This window comes from Struthio camelus, chromosome 11, assembly GCF_040807025.1.
Source record: "Struthio camelus isolate bStrCam1 chromosome 11, bStrCam1.hap1, whole genome shotgun sequence".
Classification (NCBI taxonomy): domain Eukaryota; kingdom Metazoa; phylum Chordata; class Aves; order Struthioniformes; family Struthionidae; genus Struthio; species Struthio camelus.
In genome coordinates this window covers 16,964,857-16,980,973 of record NC_090952.1, presented here as the reverse complement: position 1 = coordinate 16,980,973, position 16,117 = coordinate 16,964,857, and the positions used below count along the sequence as shown (strand labels likewise).

Sequence of the window (16,117 nt, the reverse complement as noted above, 5' to 3'; positions counted from 1 at the left end):
GCTTTTTCCCAGAGTCCTGGGACCGGGGATGTCTCCCTGGGCTTAGCTGGGTTTGTGTTTTGTGCGGGCGCTTGGCTCAGCTCCACGGTGGGGTGGAGGTGTGCGGGTCATGGAGGCAGCTGTGGGACAACGGTGCCGCTACCCCTCTGGGCACGGCTGCAGCACGGTCAGCAGCGAGGAGGGGACGGGCTCCCCCGTGCAGCTGGGTGCAGGGCTGGAGAGCCAGGGTGTGCAGCAGTGGGGCTGGGAATGAAGCCCTAAGTCACCCCTATCATAGAGAAGCATCTAACTTCCCAGGCACGTGGTGAGATCTGAGAAGCGTCCTGCGAGCCCTGACTGGTAGATGAAGTGTGGAGGCATTTCCTAAAGTCTTTGAGGGGATTTAGGTACACAGGTTGTCTTGATGTACCCATATATGCTCCTAAACCTCTTAGATAATCCCCTTTAAATAGCAAGTCTAGGGCAGCATGGGATTTATTTTAAGCTCTTTCAAAACCGGATTTTACGGTCAGGCCTTGGACTCTGTCCCCATTCAGAAGTATTTAAAACTGTCGTTCATCCCAAATGGATCGTTTTATCGCTGCAGACTCCCCTGAGGGGCAGACGAGATTAGCTCTGGCACAGCTCCGTGCTCAGATGGCCAAAGCCTGCCCTCCTGCCTGGCAAGGAGCTGGGCCCCTGCATCCTCACAGCTGCACAGAGATGCACTGGGAGCATCTCTGGGAGCCACGCGAAGGATCTGGTTTGAACGTAAGAGATGCCCTGCTGACAAACAACCTCATGGTGAAAACTCCCCCTCCCTCAGCCCGGAGATCTGCATGGGCCAGGCCCAGTGCTGTGATCCAGGGTCTTGTCCGTGGAAAAGGCAGTCCTTTCGACTGGGCTAGCAAACTCATTACCTCTGTGATCAGGGCAGAAGGCAGCCCAGGTAGAATCCGTGGCTCCTCACTACTGCTGTCCTGTCTCTCCTCTCCCAGGCTGCTTGTCTCCTAGCTGCTGGCACGATGTGGGTGCAGCTCATTCCCCTTTATAGGTCGCCCTGTGTAATCAGAGGTGCACCGAGATGCACAGCAGAGCTGAGATGTTAACTGGGGAACATGCAACAGGAGCTGCACCCCTACAAATGCCACTTTCATGCAAGTTTTTAGACAGTGCCTGCTAGCCCGTGGGCTGTGCACGCAGGCCCCATCACAAAGCAGCTCTTGTGCACAGCTGCAGCGCCTGTGCAGTGTTTTGGTACAAACAATAAAGTCTCTCTGTGGAAAAGGAGAGAAAAGCTCCTAGGACCGACAGGAGAGCCTCATCTTGGAGCCCTTCCAGGAGACTGCACGGCCTGGTGCTTGCAGCGTGGCTCTGATTTCTATTTCTGGTGCTGCTGCGTGGCCATGGCCTGAGACAAGCCGTTAGCTCCAGGAGGCGAAAGCCGCCGGGGCTCGGTGTGAAACGCTCTGGGGCTGTGCGGTGTGCGGAGCCACGAAGGACACGCTGGCCGCGTGCTGCTGCCTCGCGTCCTACGCCACAGCTGGGCAGGAGCCAGAGAGGAAGGGGGTCTGGACCAGGCTGCCTGCGAGACCAGCTCGGCAGATGTCTGGCTGTCGCAGGGAAGGAGCCACGTGGATTAGTACCTGCTGCGGCTCATTAACCAGCCCGGCTGTGTCTTTAAGCGTGTCCAGGCGAGCTGCCAGGATGGGAGGGTTTGGGCCCTAGCTGACATCACCTCCTGGCTGGCTGCACGGGGCAGGAAGAGCAGTTGTTTACAGGTTAGTTAACTTGCCTTAAACTGCAAAAAAAGTAATTGCCTCCCCTGCCCCTTGCAAGCTGGGGCGCTGGAGGGTGCAGGGGCCCACCGGCAGCTCCGGGCTGGAGGAGCGGGGAGTGCTCAGCAGCTCCCGGCAGCCTTTGCCGGGGCTCCTGGCCACGCCAGCCACGGCAGGTACTGGCTTTGCCAGCTCCCTGGCCTCGGCGGGGCAGAGGGCAGCGCTGGCAGGAGCGCCCTCGGGGGGTGGAGGGGGCTCCCTCCCGTGGGATCCTGCCCCATGCTTGCTGCTCCCTGGCCTGAGCTGCGGTCTTTGGGAGAGGCAGGGAGAAGCAAGACCCTGTCTTTGAGGCGGTGTTTTGTCTCCTGTCGCAGCCCACAGCCGCGAGCGTTACCCAGAGCAGGCTGCCGGCCTGCGAGCTCTTGCGTAGGGTAGCTGTGGCTGCGGACCCAGCCTTAGCCCTGCACCGCTCTCATCCCAGGTCTCACCGCTGCGGCGTGTTTAGCCAGGCTCCATGCGCACGTCATGAGTTCCTCTGTGAGCAGGGCTGCTCCTGGAGTCCCTCTGATCGGAGCAAGGATGTTGTGTTTAGGATCCCTGAGCCCTTGGCTGCTTGGGGTATCCCGCGGTGCTTGCTGGAGGAAAGCTGAGGCTGGGCAATGCTGAAGGCAAAGCGGGTTACCTGGGCTTTACTGTGGCCTGCTTGGCTCTGCTTCTTGTCTGTGGTAGCCTGTAGGACCTGAGCCTGGTGAAAAACCATCCTTCTCTGTGTTAGTACATCTCTTCTTGGTTTGACAAGGTATAGCCTCAAGCCAAAGAGTGCATCTGCAAGCAGTGTCACCTCCCACCACTGCCAGCATCCTGGTCCCATGAGGTAAAGGACAAGTGCTGAACAGGGCTGGTACCCCGAGTCAGGTTGTATGGGGCCACCCAGGCTGGTGGGGAGAGCAGGGTGAGAGTGTCGATTTCCCCCCCGGGTAGGTTTTCCTGGCTTGCCCAGCTCTAGAGCTGCTCACACAGGCTTAGTGAGCCGGAAATTCCCTGCCGCTCCACGTGCAAGGAGAACGGCAGGACCTGAGCCTCAGAAGCCGTCTCCCTCTGCTGACGTGAGGGGGATCGCTCAGCAGGAAATAGAAAAGCCCTAAAGAAAGTTAAAGGAGGAAATCCAGCCATTTAAGCCTTCTATCCTCATGGATTTTGACAGCTGAATTTTATTTTGTCTTAATAGCTTAGTCTTCTCAGAGCCTGCTTCTCACTCCCCTCCCATCTCTGCTCTTTGGGAGCTGCAGCTGTTTCATAGGTGATTAGAAAATGAATGGATCTTCCCTCTAGATTTATTATTATTAATATATGCTGGTTTCACAGAGAGCAGGCCATGAAAACAGTGCGGGTGTTTGTTCCTCTAAAGCATCAGAAATGCTAAAGAAAACCCTCTGGCCTCCTTGGCCGGAGGCTGTGGAGCTGAAGGCCTGACGTGCGCTCCTTCTGTGTGCCTGACACCGCTCTGGGACAGCCCTGGGACTTACTGACCCCCGCCCGGGTGGGGGGAGGTCCCTGGAAAAATCCTCTTTTCTTATGGTTTTGGGGCCGTGGTGGGCAGAAGCAGGGTGTGGGCATCATGGCTGGGCAGAGGTATAGCGGGGGTTTGGGGCAGGAGAGTACAGGGCGGCCTCTGCTGCCACAGGCACTGGGAGGTCTCATGAGGGGCCCATGGAAGAGGGAGTGTTGGACCGGGATGTTGCTGATGCCTGAACAGTTCTTGGTTGGTGTCACCCATGCTGGTGCCTCAGATCCTCTACCTACCCCACATGCGAAGACATGCTGAACCTGGGCAGGGGTTGTGAGGTGGCTAGTGGAGAAAGTGTGGGGCGGCCGGGGTCCCATGAGCCCAGGGGCTGCTGTGCCCGCAGACACCTCTGTTGCTGGCATTTGCAAACCTAGCTTGTGGAGATGGGCTCTTATTTACACACGGCTGGAAGCAGGAGGTTGCTGCAGCTAATGCTGGGTGAGTTTCCATTTCTTTAATTAAAAAGTTTTTAATGAAGGAGGAGGAAAGAGCAGAGTGAGGCAGGTGATCGCTGGAGATGCCGATCATCCTAGGCACTGTCTCTCCCACCCTGCCTGGCCACAATGGATTCCCAGAGCCAGATCCACTCGTTTGTGGGACCAATGTGGCTGGGGCTGGATGCTGGTCAGGACAACAGGAGTGAGTTAATAGCTTGCTGCTGTTAAGGACACATCCTGCTTCCTTGCTCCGGTGCTCGCTGGCCCGCTCAGAAGCCCGTGAATTCACCAACCTGGCTGAAAACCAGCCAGCTGTGCGTCCGGCTTTGCCTTGGCCACCTCTGGCGCTGGCAGCGCTTGGGCCGGGAAGGGCTGAACCAGCCCCCGTTCCAGTCTGGAGCAGGGAAAAGACTGTTTGCACCTCCTGGGCTTTGGGTCTAGACGCTTGGCCCTGTCGTGCCCGGAGGGCCTTCTCTGCTGGAGAGCGTGGCTGGGCAGGAGGGAGGGAACTGAAGGGCTCCAAAATGCCCAGAGGGCCGTCAGTAAAGGTGGCGGTGGGCAGCACTTGCTGTTGTGGGCTTGGAGTGAGCCTGACGGGCTGGAAATCAGACACTGAGGTGCTAAAAATAGACCCAGGATGTAATCAAAGCAGTGAGGGCCCATGTGCGCTCATGCTTGCTTGACTCCTCCTGTATTTCCCCTTTGAGCTTTAAAGAGCAAACCTCCCCTTCCCAAGGCTGTTTGGGCTGCGCTGGACAGCAAGCGTGCCTTGTATGGTGGAGATTTAGACCTAGAAGCAAAGGGGGACCTTTTTGGGCATGGCGAGATCCGAGGACGGCAGCAGGGAGAGCCGAGGGAGCTGTGCGTGTGCGTGGCTCGTCCAGGCGCTGGGGATCAGCGCCGGGGGGCTGGCCTTGCAGCCCTCGCCTGCCTCCCTCCCCAAAACATATGCCTTGTTCGCCCTCTGCTTGTCTTGCCCCATAAAACTGCACCCAGGAGGTAGGGGTCCCAGGGCGATTCTCAGCGGTAAAGCCCTGGGACTTCGCAACTTGTCCTTCCCCCCCTTCCCCCCCCCAAGGGGAAACTGAGGCACAGAGCAGGTTCTTTCCTGTGTTAATCTGGAATATTATCATCCAAGCATGTCTTTTGTTCTTTGAAAGCCTCACTTTTCCTTGAAGGCATCTGAACACAAAAATGAGCTCCCCCTGCAAAGGAGGGGAAGGAAAATTTCAGGAAGGAAAATGTTTTTCTTTTTTCACTAGTTCTTACTGTATGCTGTACTCCTCCCGTGGATGTGTTGAACTATTGCCCTTTACTCATTATAAACTGAGCTGTTCGGTGCTAAACTCCTAGGTGTGCTCCTAACAGATGTAGGACCTTTCTCCTTTCTCGTCTTGCTGGGCTGGAGTTCCCCTCTGTAGCAGCTGTCAGCTTGCCTGGGGCCCTGTACCCCTGCCCCAGCCGCTGGGCTTCCCGGGACACCCCGCTCTCTGGGATAGCTCCTCTGGTGTCTGTCTTTCACCTTGATTCTCTCTATATTTTAACTGCCTTGCAGCACTTACGTTGTCCTAGGCAAATGCCAGGTTTTGAAGAGGTGTTTGCTACCACTATCTTTCAGCAGTCTGCTGCTTTTTCTTCCTCTATATGAAATCCTAGACTGCCTAAGCGATCAGAGGAAAACAAAAAAGATGTGGCCGTTTTGGGGACTGGAACTGAATCGAGTCCGCTGTGACCTGCTCTTTACAGAAGCCATCAATCAAAGCATGCAGGTACCCAACAGGCTGAAGGTAGCAGATGGCTTCAGCCCTGTCAACGAGGAGCCGACGACAGAGGATGTGCCTCCTTCCTTTCGGATGCACATCCCGGATAGGATTTCTCTTGCAGGTAAAGATTTGGGTTATTTTTGGGGTAGCTGAGGTTTGGTGGGACTCTGTAACACCCTAGGGAGAAGGATCCCATTATAAAGACCTCACCAGTTTGCTGTGCAAGCGGAGAGGAAAAAGGCAGATGTCAGCTTTCTTCCACGAGGTAGGGCAGCATGGTGGGAAAGGTGGGCAAATAGAACCAACAGAAGGCAGGACAGGTCTTGGTCCCAAAGATGAGGACCAGAATGTTTCCCTGGAAAAGGGGTGGTTAAGTGAACAGATATTTTAGTGCGTGCCTGAGAGGATATCTTTGCAGGCGACAAGGCTGAGAATGGAGTGGGGGTTGGGGTGAGCGTTTGGGAAGGAGGAATCTGTCCCTCCACATCTCTTATAGTTCCCTGTTGGCCTTTGGTAGACTCCACACATTGGGATGCAAAGACCCATGGCCCTTCTCTTTGAAAGACAGCCCCCAAACCTTGGTGCTGCTGCTTTCCTGGAGCAATGCATCCAATGGCTTTCCTCCTTGCCTCCCCTGGCTATCCCGCATCTCACATCTGTAAGACCTGGTTTTCTGATGTACTTTCTGGTAACTCTAGACACAGGGTTGGCTCTCCTACACAGGTGGATCTCTCCTCCATCCTGTCCTGAGCGCAAAGGGGCACATTCCAGCTGGTTTAATTCTTTCTTCTGTTTTCTCTGTAGAAATAATGGATACTGGTCCGAGGCCTATCCTGCTAGACCAGCAAAGGAAGGTCCCCTCTACTGTGGGTCACGAATCCTCAGACTCCTCCGTTCAGCCTGCTGCACTTGGGGAACTCCCTTTTCTGCGTGTAGCCAGCAGATCAAGCACCCAGAAACGCAAACGATCGGTACTGTATTGAGAGCAGATGGGGCTGCCCGTGGGAGCATGGGAGGGGAGCAATCCCAAGGTTTGGTTTTCTCCAGACATCTGTTATAAGCCCAAGTCTGAATTCATTTTCTGGAGTGCTACTTCCTACACCCTTACCTGGGAGCTAGGGTGTAGGCGCATTGGGATCTCTTTCTCTCCCCATAACCAGTACACACCTGTGTGCTGGGCTGCTGTATGCTGGGACATGGATTGAGCCAGGTCTCCGACCACTTTTTGTGAGTGGGAAATAGGCTGGAGTAGGTGCAAGCTGTGATTCAGACCTCCACCACCCCCCACCTGGTACTTTTGAAGTCGTGTTTCAACCACTGTTTCTCCTGGGTCAAGTGTAAGACAGCTGTTTCATCATTGCAGCATAAAAGAATCTGGTATCAGGCTTAAAAGCAGATTTTAACCTTGTGTACACTAATTCAGAGAGAGGCCTCTGACATGAGTAGGGCTATTTTGACTGCCTGGAGCTGCTGCTCTGCCTTCTGAAGTGCTTTTACCTACCTAGGATTCAAGAGCCTTTCCTGGCTTTGTTAGTTTTAGGTCTTTCTCCTCAGAATCCACCTTCTCAGCTGAAATTTTAAATTCCCCTTCCTTGGTGCTGCACAGCCCCTAACTACGGGTGAAACTAGAGGGAACCACCTCAACGACTGGCCGAGACCAAGCAGCGTTGCTCGGAGGGGCACTGCTGAGGGTGACGGGTCAGGGCTGTCCCAGAGGCGTGGGGTGTCAGGGCTGTCCTGGAGACATGGGGCATGGCTGCGCCCCAGAACGCAACTCCAGGACACAAGCTGGCAGGCGAACGTGGAGCACTGGCCTCACACCTGCTGCAAGGACAGGGATGCCCCATCAGCTGGAGGCAGGAGACTGGGAAACAACCCGCTTTTAAGCTTATTCCCAGGTTTGTGTTAGTTTAACGTTGCCAAGTGAAACGTGAGGAAATAAGCAGTGAAGTAAGGTGAAAAAAGAAAAAACAAAAAAAAAAAAGAAATTTTTCATCTGAATAGAGTCCCATATCAGGCAGCCTCCTCATTGCTAACCCTCCTCCTGCTCCGAGCATGTCTTCCCACCTTCTCTGGCATTGGCACTCCAGGTTCGGGGCTCATATAATGCCACTGCCACTGAATGCTTTCCTCATGCTAACTGTGCTGCTTGTACTGCAGACAGCGCGTGCCGGCCTAAGCTGCCTTGTGCAGTTTCCGCACTAATACGGTTGTGTTTGATGCCAACAGGGCCATCACAGCAGCAGGTCACGGCGGGAGAGGGCTCCAGGTGACTATGCCCAGCTGGCTTTGCACAGCCCAGGCCAGCACCACGAGCGGTGAGCACTAACCCAGAACTGTTTGGGGTGGGTAGGGATCAGCACCTCTTGCTGTCTGCATTTCTTTGATGCTCTCTGGCATTGGTGCCCCAAGGTGGGGTGAGGATCCAGATCAATGCGAGGCAGTGACAGGCAAATCCTACTCTTGCACAAAGCTAGTTAAGGGGAAAGTAGAGAAATTCTCTCCAGTGGGGAGACTGTCTCTAAATTAATCCCAAAACAGAACCATCTTTCCCCCTGTAAGTCAAGGGTTGCATCAGGGTGGCAGGAGAGCTATCCTCTGCGATCCCTATGAGATGATGGTCTGGTGACCATCCATTGCCGCAACTGGCTTGGCATGAGTCAAACTAGTGCCTCAGAACCTGTTGGCTGCTGGAGGGGGTTTCTCCCGCCCAGTGAGGTGGAGGTCTGTGCTGATGGCCTCCTTAGCGGTGTTCCTGGCAAGGCTCAGAGCTGTTCTAAGGATGAAGGGCACCACCAAATATTAAACTGTGCTTGTGCTGTACCAGGCTGGGAAATGACAGGCGTGATTCTGTGTGCACCTCAGGCTGGACACGTGCCCCTTGCCCACTCGCAGCGCCCCACTCCCCCTCCTCACGCAGACGGGCAGGATCTACTCTGTGCAGAACATCTTCCAGACCATGTGCCTCCTGGGCCAGGTGCTCTTCCACCGTGTCCGGGACACTCTGCAAGACTCAGTGCCGTCCAGGTGACTTTGGCTTGTCCTGAGCCACGTCCTGTCGCTCTGCAAGGACCTGCCTTTGCTTTACTATGGCATGAACCAGGCATGAGCTTTGTAACTCGCAGGGCTGCAGAGCACAGGAGCAGTGCAGCAGGATGATCCTGTGCAGCCTGTTCCTGTCCCTATGCCCTACTTATCCTGTCCACCAGCTTTGGGTGCCTTGGCTCCGGAGTGTCTAGTGCAGTCAGCCTGCATATTCCCTGTTAACACAGCCGAGCTTTAGTCTCCTGCTTAGCTTAATACCATTGCCTTGGTTACCCTAAGTGATCTAATACCTCCTATGAGATTCCTGGGATTTCAACTGGTCTTCAGAGCGAAGCAAGTGCTACTTCTTCTGCATGCTTTGATAGCTCGATGGAGAGAAATGTGTGAAAGGAATCAAGATCCAGAACAGGCTGCCTGACCTGGAGCCTATCACCAGGACACTGTCTCCTGCAATCTCCCAGCACCCTTGGCTATATCCTCGTCAAATTACCTTTTCCAAGAACTGCTGCACTGCTTTTTGGCTGCGCTGAGTTACTTAACCCATAGCCAATTCCTATGGCCAGGGTCTCCCAGGAGGCAGTATGCCTGCATGCTCCATGGATCAGGTAGGCAGTGACCTCAGCATCTTAGGACATGCTGGAGCCACTCTCAGTGTACCACACTGTTAGCTGTGCTTTTGCAGCAAGTTTAAAATATTCACAGCCTTCTTCACAGCCCTTACATGTCCCCACTGCTCTAAGGCTGCTGAGCACTCAGGAGTCATGGAGTGTCTCAATTCTTCCAATTCTCCTTGAGCAAAATCTCCAGACAGAAAGAGAGGAGAGAGGGATATGACAATGTACATACATCATCTATGCCATCAGTGGCACATTGCATCTTCCCTCACCAGCTGGCGTGAAGGTGCAAGCAGCAAAGTTGAGGCCTGTTTGTGGATGATGCAAAATGATATCCCTGCTTGTAAACCCATGAAGCTGACTATCTTCAGATGTGGCTTTTTAAAGAAGTCTGGGCATGCTAACAGATCTGGTTTGTTAGTGGCCTTCTAAGATCTTCTCCCTCCTCCCCTCAGCAGTGGAGGAGGTTTAGGCTATGGTGTCATGAGAGGTGGTAACTTGGTGAGCTGCTGTAACGTAGCTGGCGTCAGTCCCATGCCTCTGCCCCAGGTCTTGGTCTCCCTTTGAAACTGAGAACCTTGGAGTGCCTGTTCTTGATAGTTTGCATCACTTCAAATGCGTAAGTTGTCTTCTTTAACGTGTGACAACTTTGTACCCCCACACAATAATAAAATAAAAGATGACTGACCCAACTTGTTTTTCCTGAAATTTTAATAAAGAAAACTCTGGACTTGGACAGAGACTGGAATATTTCCATTACAGTGACCTCTTGAAGGGTATGAGTCATCAGAAGGTAATTTCTAGCCTCTCCTGTAATGGGTGTTCACTTCTATCAACTGAGATCTTTCAATTAAACGCTGTGGGATGTGTCCATTTTTAATGGCTTTGTGCTGGGGGAAATTGGATATTCGGTCTGTCGTGACTTTCATTTTACACAGCACCTACATTATGTAGAGGTGATAGCTTACGAATGTATTTTTCAGACTTAGACACCTTGAATCTCTGCACACTGTTTTGGCTTGTCTTCAGCAAGATCAATGTCATGTTGCAAATGGGAATAAATGGTCTCCTCCCCGTGGTCTCTAAGGGAGCGGTGTTAGATGCTCATTAACTCACACTCTGTCAGATCTTCAGAGCAAGTGTCCGTGGGAGTTATCGGTGTGCACAGGGGAATTTTGGATTATAAATGAACTGTTGTAAGGCTGTCTATGACGTTGGGAACAGCAGACAGAACGTGGCAATTTTGATTTCCTCTGTGGATCTACTGTATTCTGTGGGTACTCCTAAGATGCAGCTCTTTGTGCTGTGGGCCCTGTAGCCAGGTTGCCTCTCTAAGAGGAGCCTGTTCGCTAACCCCAGGGGTGGCTGCTTTGTCTCCAGGGATGAAGAAACTGGTGCATACTTGTGTTGCTTGTTTATGTTTAAAGTTGCAAGTAAAATTTGCTATAAGGGCAAAACGTGATAACATTTTGTGAGGGCAAAGTGAGCTTCTGGGATCTGGAGGTACTGAAGGGAAACAAATCCTTGTCTAAGTAAATACAGGACCCTTTTTCTGCTGACTGATGCACTTGCTCAGATAGTTTCCCCCATTGATGCCTGCCTCCCACCAGCTAGATCCTCACCTGCCGATGTAAATGAGAATCATCCCTCCGTTGCGGCATTGGCCCTATGATCTGTATTTGCCTGAGTTGCTCTAATGATGCTTTATCCAATCCCCAGTGAATTCCCCTGGCTATAGAAAACGGATGCTTGATAAATACTGTGTTTTCTCTCTGTTGGACCCCTGAAGAAATAAAAACATGTGCTTTTTTATTTTATTGTTTGCTGCAGCATGTGTGTTTTGCTGTGATCACTGTGGGGTGCATGGTGGAGGGGTCTAAATATGCATGATGGGGATTAAAAAGAAATCATTCCATGCTGTACAGGTGCTGTTTCCTGTTCCTGATGCTGCACCTGGGTGGTATGGCCTTGCCACACACATGCTGCCTGCACAATTGGGCTGGCTGAGCCCCTGTGCTTTCCTCAGCAGGGCCATGTGTGCAGGAAGGTAATTGTACCTCTTGAGCAATGTTTGCCCATTTGCCTCTCTGTTTTTCTCCCCAGTTCCCAGGAGACAGGCCCAGCTTTGGAAAGCTCCCTGGAAGAGGTTGGCATGGCTGAGATGGCAGCAATGAGAAAACAGGTGAGAGAGGAGGGCGAAGGACTGCAGATGTCTCCTGGGAAAGCTGCAGGAGGCTAGATGGGGATGCTCCAGGGGTCTGTTGCTCCATCCTGGCTTGCTGGCTTTGCCAGGCTAGACCCAGATAATGCTTCTAATGGAGAAGCAGGAAAAGACCTAGATGTTTGTTGACCCTTCAGGCTCCTACACTGAGGGGCTGTGGGGCTACAGGAGGCAGCCAGACTCTCCATCTGCTTGCAGTAAAGGGTCCAGATGGGAAGGGTCTTTTCCTGAAGCATCTGTTCTTGAGGACCTGAAGCAGGTGGCAGCTCCCATCCCTTCATCCATTGCTATCCTGCATCTCTGGGGCGTTGCTAGTGTCCTGCACTTTGCCCCAGGACTGATAATGGACCCGCTGCTTTCCTTGCAGTTGACAAGGATCTCGGGGAGGCTCCAGGTGCTGGAGGAGCAGTGCAATGGCTGGCGTCGGAAGGAAGCTCTTGTCTACTCCGTGCTGATCTCTGCCTGCCTCATCAACACGTGGCTCTGGCTGAGGAGATGAAGATTTGCTGTGCCCTGATTTTCCCTCCCCATCCTGGCAGGGCAGGTGAGAGCAGGGAAAGAATCCTTGCTCGAATATTTACGAACAGTAAAATTATGTGTTTCTTCCCCTTGATCTGCTTTTCACACTGTAGGCCCTTGAGGATCTGTGTCCCTTAGGCACTGATTACAATGAAGATGGCATCCTTCTCTCATACTCTAGCATCAGAGGGAGGTGAGATGAAAAGGATGAAGCTGGACCTTGTGCCAGAGCACCTGGAAATGGGTGTTAGGGAGAGATGGGGAATGACACTGAATATGGCCCAACAGGCATAGTCCCAGGGCTGAGCTATGACTGTAAATGCTCCGTGAACACCAGCAGCCATGTTGCCTGTTTGATGGGGTCAATGCTTGCCTGGGAAGATGCTGCGAAGGTCTCACAAGAAGTAGGTGGTGATGCAGTAAGTGTCTGTAGTGCGTGAAGTAATGAGACATGCTCTACTCCTTGAGCTGTCTGCCAGAGGAGATGCAAAACCAAGGTGCTGAGTGTTTGTTGGCATCAGGTCCTGTTACAGTTTTGGGCAGTGGTGGGCCTGGCTACCTTCCCAGGCTCCCAGCATCCTAGGCTGGACAACTCAGTCCAGACCTCAAAAATTCCTCAGCCAATTACTATAGTCTCTTCCTCATCTTTTGCCCCCAAAGCTTGCACAGAGTGGTTGTGCATTTTTACACTGATAGATTTTCTTTTCTTCCTTGAGCAATTGCTCTTAAGTGGATGCAGTACTGCCAATTCTCCTATGCCTGCTTAGGAGGGATGAATCTGGTGGAGCTGGGAGCTCCCATCCCTACATCCACTGCTGTGCCACCATCTCCTTGGCTCTCATCCTGTTGGATGTAGTTCAGCAAAGGGTTTGCAAATGTTGAGATCCAGAGTGACTGTAAGAGCGAGGCCTGGGCTTATCCAGGAGCTTGGCTGTTTCTCTGTGAGATTTAAATGAAAAACCTCCCCATGGTGAGTCTCTGGATAATAAGACCTCATAACAACATTAATAGCACCAGACAGTTCACGGAAAATTGTCCGCTTGGGCAGCAGTATAAATTTGTTAGGTTGGCAGTGCCGGAGGGCAAGATCACTCCTAGAGCAGCTGCCAAACTGTAACTTTAGCAATGGTGCATAATACAGGTGAGGGGAATTCTTGGCCCAGATGCTCTTTAGTTAATGACTAGCCCAGTTCAACAGCTTTGCTATTTCTTTGCTTCCTTGGAACTTAGCCCACTTGCATCTGCAGTGGGCTTTGCCACCTGGGTCCCACATGCCTGGCTGGACCAGCTCAGCAGAGGTCTCTCCTCCCCGCCCCTGCCACGACCTCCCCATCAGCGTGGTTTTGGGTGGATGTGAACTGGGATTGTTGATACCACCCTAAAGCCGCAGGCTGTTCAGAGAGCTGCATGAAGACAAGGTCAATGCTTACCCTTAGGATGTAAGGGGAAAAGGTAGGAGTGGAGGAAAGGGAACCAACACATAGAAAACAGTGTCTGGAGGTCGAGGGATGCTTTGTGCCCATAGTGAGTGATGACACTTGAAATTCAAGGCTGTAGTGAGGTGACTTTGAGATGCTTTTGGTGGTTTATCCAGAACATCTGCTGGAGTTGTGCCTGCAGGCTTGGAATCGGGTCTTGGCAATGCTTTAACAGGACCTCTTTGTTCCACCTATAAATAGTTGTAGCTGGAACTGCAAGACATCCAGATGTCCCAGCTGCTTAGTTACAGACATGGATACTTAGGTGTTTTGTGCCTGCAGCTGCATCAACTATCTGTGCCTGTAAATCTGGCAGCCAGACATTTACTAATAAATAACTGTCCCACAAGTAATTGCAGGTCTGAACCTGTGGCTCTGTGGCCAATATCTGAGCTGAGGAGAGAGGTGAGATTTATTGTGGATGAGAGCCAAGATCTCCTGATGGCTGGGCTGGCTTAGAGTGCAGCAGCAGGGGGCACATAAGGGACTGTGTGAGCACTGCTGCACAGATGGTTCATGTGATTCGTGGCTAAGGGATGCGGTCAGGGTTACCAGGCGACCTTACACAAATGCATATACAAATTCTGCCTGCGGCTCTTCTAGGGTGACTGGAGTGTGGCTTGCTGGGCTGACACTCCAGCTCTCCTCACTGGCTTTTCTGGAGGGGCAGGAGAAGGAAATAGAGAAGGAGAGGTGGCAACATGGACTGTTTTGTACACATCTTTTGAAAAGGGAGCTGCCACAGCCTCTGTGAGAGCCATGCCAGGAAAATGCATTGTTTGGAAAGTACTTGTTCAGCTGGTTTCTTTTCTCTGTGAGCTGTAAATGTGCTCTGAAGAAGCTTTTTTTTTTTTTTTTTTTTTTCCCCAAGCTGTAGTTTAAGGTGAGAAGGGCTGACCCTTTGGGGACACAACACCTTGAAAGTGTGCATTGGAGACATTTGGATCTAACCCCGTATGTGTTCTTGAAGGCTAATTATTGACAAGTTGTAGAGGATACAATATGGCTTTTTCATAAGGCATGCTTCCTGGTGTAAATCTGGAAACACTGATCCATAAAAATATGTGTGTGAATAAACTGAGTGTGTCTGGATATGTCTCTTCCACCAACCGAGGAGTCAGATCCTGGTTTCCCCATGACTGGGAAAGGGTAAGATTTGTTCCTTTGTCAGCAGGACCCTGAGCTGGTGCCGTGCGTGTATATTTAATCAGATGTTGGCTCCTGATCTCTCTAGAGTGCCAAGCCACTTGGCCTGCTGGTGTAAAACAGGAATGTCGGTTGCCAGGAGAATCTGGAGGAGAGTTTCTGGTTAACGGTGCTACTTCTGCCTGGCTGAGGGCAGCCGCCTGCTATGAGGGCTTGAAACCTCTCTGTCAGGCCAGCTGCCAGGCTGCCCAGATGCTGCACGAGTCCTGCACAGGCGAGCCCCCCAGTATCTCTCGCTGCCCTCTTTCCACCTGGATGCACGCGTCCGGAGCGGCTGTCTCACGGCAGGAGGAAGGGCCTGTTCCCCCGGCTCCTGGGAAAGCTGGCCCTTGAGAATAATGTTCCCTAGCTTTATCTGTAAAGAAGGCACAGAAAAAGCCCAAATCTAACAGCGTGCATGTGCTTTAGAGGGAAGGAAACTGAGGCACAGAAGTGGCTGAAAAGAGCGTGGGTGAGCTGGGCTGCAGGAGTCCACCCGGACTAAAACATAGCCGCACCTGGAAATCGAGCTGGGGGCAGCGAGGACCAAACAGTCAGTGACAAATATTTTGGGGGTGGAAGAAGGGCAAGCCAGGGAGATCTCAAGCTTCCTCGTTTATGAATAACATAAACGAGTTCCTGGAGCTGCTGCTTCGGATGTGCCACCCTCTCGCATGGCTCCTTCGCATGCCACAGTGCTGGAGGCAGAGGGGGTGATGCTGGCGGGAGCCAGGAGATGGGCTGCATGCAGCAATGAGGAGCAAGCGCCTGGGAAGACAGCTGTGTCCTGCGTGTATGCACGGGCTGTGCGCGTGCAAGAGGATTAAGAAGGAGAGCAAGACCTGTAATCACAGGAGCACCTCTCCGTGGCCTCTCCTGCTGCAGTGTCCCTGCCCTCACTTTCTGGGGGTGCGATGTTTTTATTTATTCCCTTTCTCTCTTCCCATCCTCCTCCTCCTGGCTGTCCTTTGTACCAGGGCAGGCCTGTGTGGCAGCGCGGGGTGTCCCCTAGGGCCACTGCTGCAGCAAAGCGCTTCAAGTGTGTTGTGCAGCACAGCGCTCGAAGGAGCTGCTCTACCGTGTGAAGACACATAGGAGCCTGAAGAGCTTGATGAGAGAGGGCAAAAGTTCCCGATTTCCTTCTGAGCACTGAACCTTGGGGCTTCCTGCTTTCCAGGTTTTCAGTGAGATCAGAAGAGGTGGAAATTAAGGCTTGAAAGGAAAGCAATAAAACTGCTAATAGCCAAGGGACTCTGGATGGTGGCGCTTTCAGCCCAGCCCTGCACACTGTGCATGACGCCGCATGCGTGGCAGGGACTGGTTTAACCTTAGCTACAGCCAGCGGCTGGATGCTGTGGGAAAGAAGGGGAGAAAGGGGGAAACTTCTGCCCTCTTTCCTGTGTGCTTTGGGGATACAAATTTTCTGTCAACTGCTAATTAGAACAGCTTTACAAACAAACTAAGAGGGCAGGAATCGGTGAAAGATGTTTTTCATGACCGTTTTCAAGCTCAGCAGCTCTCTTCTCTGGGA

General features: G+C 52.6%; 1 protein-coding gene across 8 annotated transcripts; it reads left to right on the top strand.

The window, feature by feature from the left end:
* Positions 1 to 63: 63 nt before the first annotated feature.
* On the top strand, positions 64 to 14,493 carry LOC104140920 (fetal and adult testis-expressed transcript protein homolog). Of its 8 annotated transcripts, none has more exons than XM_009669940.2 (7): positions 64 to 1,760; positions 5,508 to 5,645; positions 6,329 to 6,495; positions 7,754 to 7,842; positions 8,390 to 8,551; positions 11,287 to 11,365; positions 11,772 to 14,493. In XM_009669940.2, exons 2-7 carry the CDS (start codon positions 5,525 to 5,527, stop codon positions 11,901 to 11,903), a joined length of 750 nt encoding a protein of 249 aa, XP_009668235.1. In that variant the 5' UTR covers positions 64 to 1,760; positions 5,508 to 5,524; the 3' UTR covers positions 11,904 to 14,493. The 8 variants fall into 8 exon arrangements, with proteins under 8 accessions (XP_009668235.1, XP_009668232.1, XP_009668231.1 ...); XM_009669937.2 differs by having other exon boundaries at positions 5,418 to 5,645; XM_009669936.2 differs by having other exon boundaries at positions 5,383 to 5,645.
* Positions 14,494 to 16,117: the final 1,624 nt, after the last annotated feature.

What these genes read in the sequence shown, in the direction of transcription:
- LOC104140920 (XM_068957717.1), top strand. Translation starts at nt 3,708, where the DNA reads ATGGGCTCTTATTTACACACGGCTGGAAGCAGGAGGTTGCTGCAGCTA. An exon ending in CCCAGAAACGCAAACGATCG is followed by an intron (nt 6,496 to 7,753) that starts GTACTGTATTGA and finishes TGATGCCAACAG; the next exon opens with GGCCATCACAGCAGCAGGTC. An exon ending in TGGCAGCAATGAGAAAACAG is followed by an intron (nt 11,366 to 11,771) that starts GTGAGAGAGGAG and finishes CTTTCCTTGCAG; the next exon opens with TTGACAAGGATCTCGGGGAG.